The sequence below is a fragment of the Tursiops truncatus genome, chromosome 7, assembly GCF_011762595.2.
Source record: "Tursiops truncatus isolate mTurTru1 chromosome 7, mTurTru1.mat.Y, whole genome shotgun sequence".
Lineage (NCBI taxonomy): Eukaryota > Metazoa > Chordata > Mammalia > Artiodactyla > Delphinidae > Tursiops > Tursiops truncatus.
This window is the reverse complement of record NC_047040.1, coordinates 42,243,332-42,260,541: the sequence shown is the minus strand read 5'-3', so window position 1 is coordinate 42,260,541 and position 17,210 is coordinate 42,243,332. Positions and strand designations below refer to the sequence as shown.

Here is a 17,210-nt window from a genome sequence, read left to right as displayed (position 1 = left end):
GAATTTTTGCATCTACGTTCATCAGTGATACTGTCCTGTAGTTTTCTTTTTCTGTGACATCTTTGTCTACTTTTGGTGTCAGGGTGATGGTGGCCTTGTAGAATGAGTTTGAGAGTGTTCCTCCGTCGCTATACTTTGAAGAGTTTGAGAAGGATAGGTATTAGCTCTTCTCTAAATGTTTGATAGAATTCGCCTATGAAGCCATCTGGTCCTGGGCTTTTGTTTGTTGGAAGGTTTTTAATCACAGTTTCAATTTCAGTGCTTGTGATTGGTCTGTTCATATTTTCTCTTTTTTCCTTTTTCAGTCTTGGAAGGTTGTGCTTTATAAGAATTTGTCCATTTCTTCCAGGTTGTCCATTTTATTGGCATATAGTTGCTTGTAGTAATCTCTCATGATCCTTTGTATCTCTGCAGTGTCAGTTGTTACTCCTCCTTTTTCATTTCCTATTCTGTTGATATGAGTCTTCTCCCTTGTTTTCTTGATGAGTCTGGCTAATGGTTTATCAATTTTGTTTATCTTCTCAAAGAACCAGCTTTTAGTTTTATTGATCTTTGCTATTGTTTCCTTCATTTCTTTTTCATTTATTTCTTATCTGATCTTTGTGATTTCTTTACTTCTGCTACCTTTGGGTTTTTTTTGTTCTTCTTTCTCTAATTGCCTTAGGTGTAAGGTTAAGTTGTTTATTTGAGATGTTTCTTTTTTCTTGAGGTAGGATTGTATTGCTATAAGCTTCCCTCTTAGAACTGCTTTTGCTGCATCCCATAGGTTTTGGGTTGTCATGTTTTCATTGTCATTTGTTTCTAGGTATTTTTTGATTTCCTCTTTGATTTCTTCAGTGATCTCTTTTTTATTTAGTAGTGTAATATTTAGCCTCCTTGTGTTTGTATTTTTTACAATTTTTTTCCTGTAATTGATATCTAGTCTCATAGTGTTGTGGTAGGAAGAGATACTTGATACGATTTCAATTTTCCTAAATTTACCAAGGCTTGACTTGCAACCCAAGATATGATCTATCCTGGAGAATGTTCCATGAGCACTTGAGAAGAAAATGTATACTGTTGTTTTTGGATGGAATGTCCTATAAATATCAGTTAAGTCCATCTTGTCTAATGTGTCATTTAAAGCTCGTGTTTCCTTGTTTAATTTCATTTTGGATGATGTGTCCATTGGTGAAAGTGGAGTGTTAAAGTCCCCTACTATGACTGTGTTACTGCTGATTTCCCCCTTTATGGCTGTTAGCATTTGCCTTATGTATTGAGGTGCTCCTATGTTGGGTGCATAAATATTTACAGTTGTTATATCTTCTTCTTGGATTGATCCCTTGATCATTATGTAGTGTCCTTCTTTGTCTCTTGTAATAGTCTTTATTTTAAAGTCTATTTGTCTGATATGAGAATTGCTATTCCAGCTTTCTTTTGATTTCCATTTGCATGGAATATCTTTTTCCTTCCCCTCACTTTCAGTCTGTGTGTGTCCCTAGGTCTGAACTGGGTCTCTTTTAGACAGCCTATATATGGGTCTTCTTTTTACATCCATTCAGCAAGTCTATGTCTTTTGGTTGGAGCATTTAATCCATTTACATTTAAGGTAATTATCAATATGTATGTTACTATTACCATTTTCTTAATTGTTCTGGCTTTATTTTTGTAGACCTTTTTTCCTTCACTTGTGTTTCCTGCATAGACAAGTTCCTTTAGCATTTGTTGTAAAGCTGGTTTGCTCGTGCTCAATTCTCTTAACTTTTGCTTGTCTGTAAAGCTTTTGATTTCTCCATTGAATCTGAATAAGATCCTTGCTGGGTAGAGTAATCTTGGTTGTAGTTTTTTCCCTTTCATCACTCTAAATATGTCCTGCCACTCTCTTCTGGCTTGCAGAGTTTTTGCTGAAAGATCAGCTGTTAACCTTATGAGGATTCCCTTGTATGTTATTTGTTGCTTTTCCCTTGCTGTTTTTAATATTGTTTTTTGTATTTAATTTTTGATAGTTTGATTAATATGTCTTGGGTGTTTCTGCTTGGTATCCTGTATGGGATTCTCTGCACTTCCTGGACTTGATTATTTCCTTTCCCATGTTAGGGAAGTTTTCGACTATAATCTCTTCAAATATTTTCTCAGACCCTTTCTTTTTCTCTTCTTATTCTGGGACCCCTATAATTCGAATGTTGGTGCATTTAATGTTTTGCCTGATGTCTCTGAGACTGTCCTCAATTCTTTTCATTCTTTTTTCTTTATTCTGCTCTGTGATAGTTATTTCCACTATTTTATCTTCCAGGTCACTTATCCGTTCTTCTGCCTCAGTTATTCTGCTATTGATTCCTTTTAGAGGATTTTAAATTTCATTTATTGTGCTGTTCATCATTGTTTGTTTGCTCTTTAGTTCTTCTAGGTCCTTGTTAATCATTTCTTATATTTATTCTATTTCCAAGATTTTGGATCATCTTTACTATCATTACTCTGAATTCTTTTTCAGGTAGACTGCGTATTTCCTCTTCATTTGTTTGGTCTGGTGGGTTTTTACCTTCCTCCCTCATCTGCAGCATGTTTCTCTGTCTTCTTATTTTGTTTAATTTACTGTCTTTGGGGTCTCCTTTTTGCAGGCTGCAGGTTTGTAGTTACCATTGTTTTTGGTGTCTTCCCCCAGTGAGTGAGGTTGGTTCAGTGGCTTGTCTAGGCTTCCTCATTGAGGGGACTGGTGCCTGTGTTCTGGTGCGTGGGGCTGGATCTTGTCTTTCTGGTGGGCAGACCCGCGTCCGGTTGTGTTTTGGGGTGTCTTTGAATTTAGTATGATTTTAGGCAGCCTCTCTGCTAATGGGTGGGGTTGTGTTCCTGCTTACTAGTTGTTTGGCATGGGCTGTCCAGCACTGGATATTGCTGGCCTTTGGGTGGAGCTGGGTCTTAGCATTGAGACGGAGATCTCTGGGAGAGCTCTCACCGATTGATATTACGTGGGCCTGGGAGGTCTCTGGTGGTCCAATGTTGAACTTCGCTCTCCCACGTCAGAGGCTCAGGCCTGACACCGGGCCACAGCACTAAGACCCTGTCAGCCACATGGCTGGGTACATGGGGATTCTCTTCCCTTTTGGGAAGTCTGAGGTCTTCTGCCAGGGTTCAGTAGTTGTTCTGTAGGAGTTGTTTCAGTTGTAGATGTATTTTTGATGTATTTGTGGGGAGGAAGTCGATCTCCACATCTTACTCCTCTGCCATCTTGAAGGTCCCCCCTTTACCAATTTTAACTCATAATTTTAATTGGTACCCTGCTACATTCAAATTCTGTAAGAGAATTCTCTTAACAGGGCTAAACCATATTACTTTACACTAATACAATTTTTACTCAAATTCTGAAACATTCTATACTTGTTGAGTACAGTGAACTCTTACATTACTTAGGAACACGTTGAGAGAAAAAAAGTCATTGTAAAAATATGAATGTTGCTCCAAATAGCCCTTGTGCTTTTAGGAACTAGAGCTTGAGCAAGATTTAAGCCAATCTGTGGGGAACAGATCTACCTGGGGCATAAATTCAAAGCTTTATATAGTCAAGGGAAGACTGAGTCTAACACAGTCTTGCCTTCTTTTTAAAAATTTTTAAATAACCCAATTAGTATGCTTATACACAGAAACAGGAAAATAGAAATCTAGAATATAAAAATCTTCAGTTTGAATTTTTTAAAAATTAGATATAATTATGCTATCCAAATTAAAGAATTATTTCTGTCTTGAAAATAATTAAAACTTTGATAACAACATAAAAAGCATGTTAGAATAAGAAATATCCATGTCCTAAATTTGTTCTAATAATTCCTTATAACTACATAGTGAGTCTCATCTCACAAAAGGCTTTCATTTTTCAAAACATGTGAAAAAAGCAGAAAAGATATAATCTTCATTTAAAGATTCTCAGAAAGTTTAGGAGACTTCCCCAGATCATATAACATTTATAAGTTGAGCAGGTAGGTTTAGAATTTAGATCTTTTGACAACCTGTCCACAAAGTCAAAACATTTCAGTAGGGAAATAACAAACCACATGCACAATAACATTCACTAAATGGATTATAGATACTTGTATGTTATTTCATTTGTCTATACCAGAAAGATTTACTTCATTTTAACATCTTTATTGGAGCATAATTGCTTTACAGTGGTGTGTTAATTTCTGCTTTATAACAAAGTGAATCAGCTATACATATACATGTATCCCCATATCTCTTCCCTCTTGTGTCTCTCTCCCACCCTCCCTATTCCACCCCTCTAGGTGGTCACAAAGCACTGAGCTGATCTCCCTGTGCTATGCGGCTGCTTCCCCCTAGCTATCGGTTTTACATTTGGTAGTGTATATATGTACATGCCACTCTCTCACTTTGCCAAAAGTTAAATGACTAACTTTTGGCATAAAACTAGTGTAGATGAAAAAAACATTCCCATCTTTTAGAGATACTCTCCTTCCAGAAAGGACAGCATAAGTTTTTCAAAACATTAACATATATATCTCAGGCAATTTATTTACCAACTCTTCCTTCTTAGATAGATAGAAAGATAGATAGATATTTTTTGTTCCAGCATAAAGGCCAATGGTACACATACTATATGAATAGGTGGTAGTATAACGTAAGACAGAAAATAGCATTGCTGTGAAAGTTATTCATTTGTTTCAATACTAAAGTAATTACTGTAGCAAAGACTTGCTCATTTATCATTTCCTGTTGTCTTTGCTATTTTTCCAAGTTGTCTTTTTAAACAAATATCCTCATTGTCCTTGTTGCAAAACCAATAACTTTATTTCACTAAGTAAGACAGCAAACCAGTGCAGCCAGGTTTATTCCCCATCCCAAAGAGGATCTGTGCCTGGGAACTGTTAAACAGTAATGCACATTGGTGTCCTGCCCTGAGGGAAAAGGCACAGTCTAGCTCAGCACTAAGTTGCCATTTAAGAGACATCTTCAGACTCCCCTTCATTTTCAACTATGAAGGTTTTCGTGAATACCTGAGATCTAAAGCCATATCAAGCATTTTGTTCTGTGAACAACACAACAATTTCAGCCTTAAGAATTGCTGTTGGACACTTAAATAGAATTTAGCCAGTTGGTTTTAAATATATTCCTGTGAATCAAGGTTTACAAAGATTTCTACTGTGGAAGTGCCAGATAATAAAAAGAAGCTTTAAAATGGTTTCCTCCTCAAAGAATATCATTAAAGATCTTTCAGACAGGCAACGTTTGGTTCAGCAATTTAGTCAAAATGTGTAAGGAGTAGCTAATATGAACACAAAGATGACACAGCTTTGAACAGAAGCAAAGCAGGGACCTGGGTTATTAGACTACTAGTTAGGAATACAGAATAAGATAACAGATCCAGTTATGACTAGGTGACTTTCCTCAGTAACTTATGATAACTAAGAGTATAACCTCCTTTTTAGCTAGATGCATTTTCATCTTTCTGATAAGCCTTTTCAGAAACAGATGTTCCCTCTATTTGTAAAACTTTAAAGGACATTTCTATTTATGGGACAACCATCATTTAAAAAAATGAGTGTGTATGTTTCAAACAGTGAAATGAAAAGAAACTTGGACTAAACCAATGATCCTTGGTTTAGGATTGTATCTCCTCTTGGGGCACAGGAGAATTGAGAAATGATTAGACAGCCCAGATCTGGACTTCATAGTGCCACTTAATTTCTAGAACCTATGTGCTATATACTTATCTATAATTTCTAATGCCATAAAGCAGGGTTTCCAAACCTTGACACTATTAGCATTTTAGCTGGATAATTCTTTGTTGTGGGGACCTGTTCTCTGCATTGTAAGATGTTTAATTTAGCAGCATTCCTGGCCTCCACCCACTACATGTAACTAACACCCTGTCTTCCCCAGACAATCAAAAACGTCTCTAGAAATTGTTAAATGTTGCCTCAGTTGAGAAACACTAACATAAGTTAATGGTCAACAACTTTCCCTCAAGTTCATGATTTTTGAACTAAAGCTGTATACTTGATGATAGAATCCTAAATCTAGAAAGACATCATTATAATCTAATCTTATTTTCAAACTTTACTGATGAGAGAACTTAGGTTCTGAGAGGCTAAATACCTATCTAAGTTTCGATGAGGTAGAATAGAGATGACACTAAGTCGAAAGTTTCTGCATTCCTATTTCTGGCTCTTTCCCCTACAAAATGCTCTCTGTAAGTTGTTTACTCTGAAATTAAAATGAAATTAAGAAATAAATACAGCTACCCATATCATTGGATAATAGCCTTGTAGAGAATCCAAAACAATAGTCAACACACATATAAGTTCTAGTTGATTTTGGAAAGAGCCAAGTGATCCTATTCCAGCGGTATTATTTTCCTGATATGATGATGATGACGACGATAATGATGATTATAATGAAGATGACAGTGGTTTTCTTAAAATAACATTACAATTATCTGTGTTTCCTAAGCACATACCAATTCATGGCTAATGTGAACAGCTAAGAAGCATATTAAACTGTAGAAAGGAGTCAGCTTGAATGTTAGAAAATAGTCCTGACGACGTGCTTAGATAAGTGAGAGTTAATGGCTGTCTATCATTGTTGATGGGCGCTCTGCTTACTATTAATTATTCTACATATAGAAGACAACGTGGACACTTTCTTAAAATTACCTTACAGATAAGTTTCCCTGGCCTGCCTGGTGGTTCTGCCTCATGTTTCCATTGCTACATTTCATTAAAAATCAGAAACAAAGGCATATGTGCCAAATCTGGGGAAGGGTGAGTGGCTGGGCTTTGGGGATAGGAGTGAGATTTGCTCAGAGATCATTTCAAACAACCAGAAACCTTCAACTTCCCTAGGGCTCTTTAAATAATGGAAAAATAAATAGGAAAAAACCTCAGTGGTGCAAGAGTTGTAGAATAATTGTGACAGTACGTGAACAGTCAACCCGCAGAAGTGAATTTGGATGTGTACTGCCTGACAAAACACTAATTGCCTGTTGGTTTAAACTCTGTAGACTAATAACATGATCTTTCTGGAATACTTAATTTCTGGAGAACAAATGGAGCTTGTTTATAGGCTTCATTTTCTGAATGATTTTTTAAATTTATTCAAAAATTTTTTTAGTTAAATAGACATTTATTTCCATTATTAAATGAAATGCTCTTGGGAAGAGGTTTTCTGATGTGTGGCTGACACACACGGCTTTGAATCATAGAAAATGTGAAAGATTAAAAGCAATAGATTTTTCTTTTTAATCGGCTTGGAATATATATTACAGGAATATTATATAACACTACCAAACATTGATGATGCATTCACAACTCTCTGTAGAATCTTCCATCTCATTCTGTTTGGGGTAATTAATAAACTTGTTGTGTTTGTGTTTTATGAAATGAAACATTAACAGTGTCACCGTAAAGGACATTTATTAACACAAATGCTAAGAATTATTTTAGGACATACCCAAAGATATTAAACTTGCTTTCCAAGATTTACTCATTTTTCTCAGTTATTGGTCAAACCTCTTTGGATTATATGTTAAGGAAGGGCTTTCAAAGGTAACTTTGTGTAAAAACTTTTGCACAATGCAGAAGGACCTATCAATCCAATATGGTTAATATTGATATTCATACCCATATTGTCATTTCTTGGGGGCTATTGGGAGAGATCGCAGAGGAACTCAGAAGTAGGGAGAACAGGATTGCCCTGTGCTTTTCCAGAGCACTAGAATGCCTCAGAGTAATGAACTGGCTTCTGGGAGAGCAGGTCTCAACTTTACTGTATCTAGGAAAATAGGTAGATTGATCAAGAACACTGAGAAATGGAAACTCAACAAAGGAGAGTTACATAGGCCAGTAGTGTTTCTGTAAGCTCTAACCATGGAAGAGGAAGTCCTGGCCAAAGTCATTTATTATCTATATAAATTTGAGGACAGAAGTATCTCTATTGTATAGCCTTTTTCATCAAGGTATCTTAGCTTGATGTCTTAAACGTCCAAAGAATATGTGCTCTATTCATGTTCACTAAGTGACCTAATTATAACTGGGCTTCTCAGAGAATTCGACTCTAAGAAGAGAATGTATTGGGCAGAGAACCAAATCCTCTAGGTAACTCTTTCTCATTGCAAATCCACACACAGACATTGAATTTGGTTAATCTCAGTTCACTGGGGAGCAACAGCTTACTCTTAGTGTGGTAAAAATGTAGATTTCTGAGTCCACAAGTCCAAGAGATTTGTCATGAATTTACTCAATATCCAATTCTTGCCCTGTCTCGTCCCAGTTCTCCATCTCCACCGAATCATCATCTCTATGATGTGCTGCCCTTGTTGGTTCTCTGCCCTTGACTAAACATCTCTGTGCCCCCAACTTCCAACCACTTCCCAAAGCTCACGTGTAACTGTGCTCCATGATTGGCAAATTCCCCTCTATCCTCAGATGCTTCACTGAAATTCTCATCTCTCTTCTTGCATACTGAAGCACTAGCTTTCCCTGAGAATACCAAGTCCCTTCAGCTTTCTCACAAGGTGGCCATATTCTCTACCCTTCTCCTCCACTCCCCCATCTCAGGACTCAGAGGTGAGGATGGGGTTCTGTCCTTTTTGGTCCTCATTACTATTTTCAGGTTACTGGACCACCACTTCCCTCAAGCCTTATCACTGATTTTCATCCACCTTTATGCCTGGAGCTTGTCTCATAAGTTAGATTTCTCTTGATTACATTTGAGTTCAAACTAAAAGTCTGAGCGTTTTCCAAATGAACAACTAGAGGGAATAAGCTATGACCCATGAAACAAGTAGCAGTGTTTAGAAATGCAATTTCTCTGAGAGATTTTAGTTTCACAGATATTTAAAAATATTTTTAGTTATGTTTGTACATAGTCTCAAATTGTCAAGATGTGAGAACTGAATTTTTAATGTGCGCGATAATGTGGGTTCATATATTGGGGGCATGTCAAACTCATTAACAAAAGCAGCAAATCAAAGCACTCTGGATATTTTGGGGTTTTTTGGAAACTGCTTGAATTCTATATGTTAGTTTTATGGAGAACTATGTGTCTTGAAATTATACAGAGCACTTGGACATATCCTACACTTCTTTCAGTTTCACACCTTATACCCATAATCATACTACTGTTGCTTAGGAACAGAAATAATATGTTTGAAGTAAAAAGGTAAACCATGGTGGAGATTTATGTCACTTTCACCAGTGATATCTAGATGTTTGCCTCTTATGCCAAGAAGACTTGTTTTTCCTTGATGATCAGTTTTTGTTGAAAATATTTGTTCTGACTTTAACGCTTTCCCTAAATGTTTTGCACAAACAGAAATAAATTCTTATATACCACATTCCTGTTATTTTTGCTTGATACCTCTCCATCACTATGGTCACCCATTACACAGGTTTTCTTTTAAATAATCAATGTGTAGGTCCTTCAGACATACACTGTGGGGTATAAATGACTAATTTAAAGCTCAACTGGAAAAGAAATATAAGTGATATCATGATCTTGAGTTCTTTTAAATGTTATGTCCTCATTAAATTCCTATGTGAATCTCATGTTGTAATAATCTGGTGACCCTGTTATTTTAAAATGATCAAAATATACCATACATAACATTATGCTGACTGGAGGAAAACTGAAAAAAAAAATGGCCACGTGAAAAATTTGACATACTGAGGTGTCGAAGACACAAGTGGTAGGCGCTCAATAAATATTTCTTTACAGGTGGACTAAAAACTCAGCCAAAGTACCTCGCAAAAAGTTGTTATATGACTTGGGTAGGAAAAAGATAAACGTTTTGTAATTTTATGACCTCATAAATGACAATATATGTATAAAAACTCTGAACATTACATGAACAGACCATATCCCATACAATGTGTTACACTTCCCGTAAAAATAAATTCTTTTCAGTTGTCAGACCCAAAGAAAAAGAACAGCAATAGCTAGCTCACTTGTTGCTTGCTAATGCCTTATGTAACATCTTTTAATTCAAACTTCAACTCTGTAGAAGTAGTCTTATTAGTTTCATTGAACAGATGAAGAAACTGAGGCTCAGAATGGTCAACTGATTGGTTCAAGGTAAAATAATCAGTAATAGCATGACCAGTGTTTCAACTCAGCGCTGTCTGATTTTTAATGGCTTTAACCACTAAACTGGCTGCCACACCTTTATGGAAGAGAAAAGTAGGTAAGTAACACCTCCTGGTGAACAATTTGTTTCAGAAAGGAGCGTTTCAAATAGGAAAAAGTGCACATAAATGATGCAGGATTCACTTATGAACTGGGGCATAAACACAAAGTTTTCCAGAGTGTCTAGCAGGGCCCAAGGCAACTCTTCAGTAGAAAAGCTTCATCTGTATTGCAAATACTATTTCTGTGTTTATCTATAACCATGAACATAACATCATATTACAGATGACTGGCTACATGATTTTATGGGGAAAACAATGAAAGCACAGAAGTTCAAGAGAGCAGGAAAAATTGTGAGTTAGAGTTCATAGAAAGCTTTATGAATTTTGCAGCACTCTAAAGTAAATCCCAGAGGGGAAAATACTCGAATTGAGACACTTTCCCCCAGAAATCTTGAGAAAATCTTGACATCTTAATTCACTTCCTGAGCTTAAATATTCTAGGCCAGTCTGGTGGCACTGTAATAGCCTGGGAAAACGTTTTTATTTATTTCACTGTTGATACCAATATTTGTGCTACAAGCTGCTGCCTGCATTTGCTGCTATTTATTTATTTCCTACAGATCAAATTATTGGCGTAGACATAACATGCTTTCCGGTGAAGTGCTCCTTGTGTCCATGAGCAAATGGAAAAAGCTTCCATTTTAAATGCAGATTTTTGCCACAAGACTGAATTAACTCGTATTATAAATATGATATGTGACCACTTGCTATTCGTGTCTGTATATGTATAGTGGAAGAGCAATCGAGGCAAACAGTAAATAAATCAAGCAAGTGCCCTATTTGCATGGGTGGCTGGTCAATATGTCAAAATACTGTGACCAGCTCCAGGTCAGCCACTTAGCTTCTTTGAGCCTCAATTTTATTCCCCCTAGTATTTGTAACCCTGTTTTATTGAATTGACGCTAGAGCAGATAAGGTAATGTGAATGGATCTTTGTAAAACTACAAAGTATCACACACACATTTTCTATTTATGTAGGATTACTTGGTAACAAATCCTGTTCTCTTTGGCTTCTCTTGTGTATATGGATAAATAGGACACAGAAGAGGAGAATTTTAAAACCAAACAATACAGTGCTTATAATATATAGACATAAGTTCAAAGAGAAGAGTAACTCTGGAGCATCTCACAGCAGTGGGGTTATCATGGTGAAACATTTTTGACTCTGGAACTCACAAGGGGTTAACCTTTAAGGTGCAGAGTGCATCCCCAAACCTCTAAGAATGTTAGGTAGTGACATTCTCCCCTGATCCCTGACCGTTGACATTTTGCTGGTTTCTGAAATTAGCGATGATGGTTTGAACCTTAGCTCTATCACGTAATCTTTTTCCTTACTCTTCCTGAACCTCCATTTCTCACCTGTCAAACACATATAATATCTGCCTCACATTTCAGTTGTTAAGACTGAAGGAGACAATACATGTGAAAAGCCTTTGTAAATTGCAATGGCTTCTACAGAGAACAAGTTATTATGACAATTTGCTTAGGCTATCTAGATACCCTTTCAAGATGTCAGTTTCCTCTCAGTGTGGAGAAATGGGCTGATGGAATAATAATAGGATGGATGGAATTTGGTTTAGATGTGTATTTCTGGTTACTTTCTTCCATATTTCAGACCTGAGCTTAATATCTAAATTATTGCTTAAACATAAGGAAAAGGTTTCTAAAGAGAACATTTCCTAAAAATTAATCCTGCCTAAATATTATAAAAAATGGTGAATAGCCACACTGTAATGTACACCAAGTAAACACATGGACTCCATGCGTGTCTGTATCTAGACTCAGAGGTAGGGAGACCCTGGCTCCCTCCCAAGAGTGGGAATGACTCAGGGCTTACTTTTCTCATTAACAACTAATAAAAACGGGAAGTTTCTCTTCCCATATTCGGGCTATAATCTAACATATTCTGTATCTTTACTCAAGCTTTCTGACTGTTCTATTATCCAGTTCCCGTTGAACCTGTAGATACACGAGGAAGACAGACTGAGCGTGCTTTCTCTCGCAACCATTTTCCTCAGTATTCTGGGTTATCTTTTTCCAATTTGAAAATATACATAAATGTAACTCATAACTTTAGTCTGCCATAGAACTCTATCATTGAGTTATACATATTTTAATGCTATGCTCTAGAATGTTATCAAAAATTGATTTTAAAAAATCCCCAGCTATATGAAGAGCCTTTTGGCATATTTTGTAAAAATCACTGTTGAAGATCTTATCCATTCTATATTTTCCAGTGATGCCTTATAAAGAGATCTATGCTAAATATTTCCTTTAGAATTTAGTTCTGGAGAAACTTTGTCTTTGGTCTCTGAACTGATTATTTATTTTTATCAGACAATAAAAGACCTAAGTTCCATTTTAGCAGAGATCTCGGTTGATATATTCACCTTTGTAAAGCCCAGGACAGCAGAGTGTGTATGGCAAGGACTCTGAAGATATTTGTTGAATGAATTGATTCAATCATAATTTCTCTTTTTATATTGGTTGCAAGAACGCTTAGGGCTAAATGCAGTAACGATAATAGTCTATGTTGCTAATATGTTTATTTTCCTCAACAGTTCTGCTTTTATGTTTTCAATTTCTCTTTAAAAAATTTTGTTGAATATATTTTAATTATAAGTCTCTGCAAATACTTTTGGAAACTGGTACAGAATGGCATTTAAAAATACATTTTATTTTCTAGATGATAAAACACAGACTAGTTTAACTACATGACTGTTTTGCTTGTTTGGTTTTTTCTTACATCTAATAACTTATAAAATTAAGTATATTTTTATCAGAAAAAAATATAGCCACTTTTGTGAAGCATGACCAGACTTTTAGACAGAAAAGCAACCCAATCAGAAAATACACATACCAGATGAAGAAAAACAAAAGAGTTGCACTTCATTTTTTTTTTCATTATAAGACATGAGGGAATATATGTGTGTGTGTGTATATATATATATATATTTTTTTTTTAAAGAAAATGTTGCAAATTTCAAGAGGTATAAAACATTTTCTATTTAAAAACTTCCAGAAGGAAAGTTTAATATTAGCATTTTGAAACAATGGAAATCCCTGAAAGCCTTAGCTTTGTGGTTTTATAAAATTGTGTTCTCTGAACCTTTCTGTGAGTGAAGAGAAAGACCTAAATCTAAGCCCGTCTTAGACTGATGAAGGGAGAATAGCATTAAGTGGCTTGTTTAGCTTATCAGACAGGGATCCTTGTCTGCCTTGAAACAAAGAGATCCAAAGCTCTTGATTCAGGACTCACTAATGCCTTGGGTCTCATTAAAGGAGAGAGGGCAAAATAGAGACCAAAGTCAGACACAATTGGAAAGTAATGCTGGCAGGGATGATTTGGCAAATTCTTTGGTTTCCTAGCGTCCACTTCAGTTATGTGCCTATGAGGTTCATGGAATTCACAGCGCTGCATAAGTTCAGTCAAGCCCTAATCATGTTAGGGGCGTGGCTCTCTTAGTTTGCATTTATTTTTTTGTAAATTAGCCCCTGCTTGTCCTTACTTGGAGTCTCTCTTTCTAAAGTGATATAAAAAATGAGACACAGCATATTTATTTTTAGATTTAAGCTTTCTTTAAAGTATGTTTCCATTTTTGTAATCAGAAATATATGTTCTTGTATTAATAGCTGCAAGGTAGGCTCAAAGGAAAAAAAGGGCGGGGGGGGGGAAGCTAAAAGTTTAACAACTATAGTATTAAGGACATGTTAGGGGAAAAATGAGAGTGCTTTAAGATCTATACCTCCCTGTGGTGGGAGAGCGCATGAATGTTTGTTCAACGAGGGAAGTGACTGACATTAAATTAGCTGTGAGCACATAGCAAACTTCTAGAAACCATGAAGTTCTAGTTCCTGTTTTCCCTCCTTGGGGAGTTTTGAGCATGTGGAACAGAAATTAAGAGGACAATGACATACTGAGTCTCCATTTGGTTCCTTTTACTTTTTTCCAAAGTTTGAGTCCCAAAATTCGGGAAATGCAAATACTACTAGAAGCCTGGAAATGCTGAGGGACCTGACTGTTATTTAAATAATGTCTAAAAAAGGGTATATATTGCATTTTAATAAGATCATCGATGAAGACAGACATATAAATTAAATCCAGGGGAATTTTAAAGTGTGCAATCAATGTTTAATTAGAAATTGCAAGCTTCAATTGACATTATCTTTGTTCCTGTCTTAAATTTGGATTTCAACAAACATGTATTTTTAAACTTTACTTTTATCTCAGAGGTTTTTCTTTGGGATCTACTAGATAAATCTGATGTCAAATTAGAACATCTTGGACAACACTGAGTGTCTAGATAGTTTTCATTTGCACATGTATTTAAAAACACATTCTCACGTTCAATAAAGACCTAAGATAGGAAACAATGTCAATTAAAAGCATCGACACTGAAGATCAGAGATGATCTGTTTGAAACCAAACTCAAATATAAAATATTTTTTGGAATAAGAGTTCAGCTCCCCAAACTCTCTGAAAATGGACAAACCGTTAATATGCAGTATTCATAATATAGAGAGAATAGCAAACTCCATTGTATTTATTGGTGCAATTTTATAAATGCAAATATATTTGCACATTGATGCTAATCAACTTGAAGAGTTCTTTGTTTCAGGGACAGAATTCTCAGGGAGATGTTTGATTCTGCTGTGAGCTCAATGGAGAAGATATTCACAATATGTTACATTTTTGAAGATTTTTTTCAAAATGAATTACTTTGCAAAACAGGTATAAATGTATTTTAAGTGCAGTGTGTTAAGTTACTCCTTGTATAAAAGTGAGATCATTGTAAAATTTCCAAATATTTTAGGCTACAGTAAAATTAAATATGTCAGGTAGTGACTTAAAATGCCAATATATAGTTACTATTTTTAATAAAATATAGAATTTAACTTTTATATCATTTAAAATTTCAAATATATGCTATTAGCTTCAGACCTCAATTTTTCATTATTATCTTTTATCACTTTTAATATTTTCCTGTAGATCAGCATATTCCAAAGTGCATTCTTGGTGACACTAGTAATGAAAAATGTGCCACAAAAAATGTGCTATTCATCGAATAAGTTTGATAAAAGCTATGTGTTATTAGGAATTATTCATAATTATTTTAGGTGTGATAATGACAATTTTATTTAAAAAGGATTAATCTTTTAGAGATGCAAGCTGAAGTATTTATTTCCACATATTTTGAAAGTGGAGAAAGATGGGTGTGGGGATGAGGCTAGGTTAGCCATGGGTTGATGTTACTCAGTTTGAGTGATGAGTACATGGGGGTTCATTTTACTATACAGCCTACATTTGTGTGTATTTTTTATGTATTAGAAATTCTGTACAATAAAACATAAAAAACATTAAATAAATAAAAGATACACATCTCTTAAAAATTTTACAGTGCATATAAGAGCCATGAAGAGTTTTGGGTAAAAAATTCATTTGTTTATCTGGACTCTTCCCAAACCTACTGACCATGGACTCTTCTTTTCAAGGAACACCTATTAATATCTCTCCTGGACCCTTTGGGAACAGCTATACAATATCTACGTAGAGCTAATGTGTTTTCATGTATCATTGTCCATGATAATTGTAGACTTCTAGCACATGAAAATTTTATTTACATTGTTGAAAATCATTAAGATAAAAATGGAAAATTAAAAAAAAGAATCCTTTTGTTATTTCCAAATTCTGAAATGTTTGAGGTATCTATGAGTAAAACATCTGATTGACTAACTTTAAAAAGTTTCATCAAGATTTATCATGTGTATAAATATAATGGCAGAAATAGTGTTAAAGGAAGTGTAATTTCAAAAAGAGTGAATAGTAATCCATATTTCAAAAGATAAGCATTTTTTGATTGAATATTAGCCATAAATCTAGTTATAAATGTTTAATAGCTAAATGGAAAACTGCTTTTTTTAAAAAAAACTGCTTATCATTATCAACCTCAATAATTTATTTTTATTATATTATATTTTTTATCCTAAATTTCTATGAAATTTAAGAATCTGTTAAAATCTTATTTGAATACCCACAAGTTATTTCTCACTCAGGAAAACTATATTAGGTAAAAATATTCCTCAAAATAATATTCTGTAATTGCTAAATAAGATTTACATGTCTACATTAAATGCTTTATAATTTTGCATGTGTCAGAGTATAATTTTACTCTGTATAATTTTGCATTTTAGTTTCTAAATAAAGAATTTTATTATTTTTTAAAATAAATTACCTATACCTTTTTAACTTTGCATCAAAATAGACAGCCTGTATTACTATTTATAGATGTCCTTTCTTTCTAAACTTTTTTATTGTTGACTTTTATAAAAATTCAAACAAGAACATTTGCATTAATTATAATATACTGCCAAAAATTGCATTAATTTCCATTGATGCCCATTAATTTGATAAATGTTTTGTCGTTTGTACCGTTTGCACTGTCAAAACAAGTTAATTATATCTTACTGACATTTTTGACAATTGCTTTAACTGTGGCAAAAAAAAAAAGTGTCTTATTTGCTTCGACAAAAATTCAGTCTTGTCTATTGAAAATTTGAACTAAGCAAGAGAAGACTAGCACATGTCAAAAGTCTTGCAAGATCATCTTAGGATCAATGGTAAACAGTGGTTCCCCAGAACTCTTTAATAGCAGTGCTCATATTTTGTAGTAGAAAATATTACGTACCTGTATAATCTGTTCTTGCATAATGCCCATCTTCAGATTTAGTAGCTGTAGTTGTGTTATCTGTGTTAAAAAATTAACAATAAAGATTACCTGTTCCCTAGATATCCTTCTAACAGTATCTTCACTACAATTAAGGAATTTTCAACTATATTTCTAAGCAATCTTTATACAAAGCAGATTTACAAGGTCAATACCTGTTCGAGAGTGAATAATAGAAGGATATAGGCTTTCTAAGGTTTAGGGCAAGGAGAAGGTTCACAGTTATAACTGAGATAAGTTGGGTAAAAGAATAACCAATCAAAAACAAAAAAGATGTTTGTTTCTGAACAAGAAACAAAATAGAACATTCCAG

General features: G+C 34.8%; 1 protein-coding gene across 2 annotated transcripts in view; it reads right to left on the bottom strand.

The window, feature by feature from the left end:
• The window catches only part of TMEFF2 (transmembrane protein with EGF like and two follistatin like domains 2), a 250,068-nt gene that overhangs the window by 36,364 nt on the left and 196,494 nt on the right, over positions 1 to 17,210 (bottom strand). For both annotated transcript variants that reach the window (XM_073806979.1, XM_019931472.3), the window contains one exon: positions 16,859 to 16,918. In XM_073806979.1, coding sequence (XP_073663080.1) covers positions 16,859 to 16,918 — 60 coding nt within the window. The remainder of the gene's footprint in view (positions 1 to 16,858; positions 16,919 to 17,210) is intronic.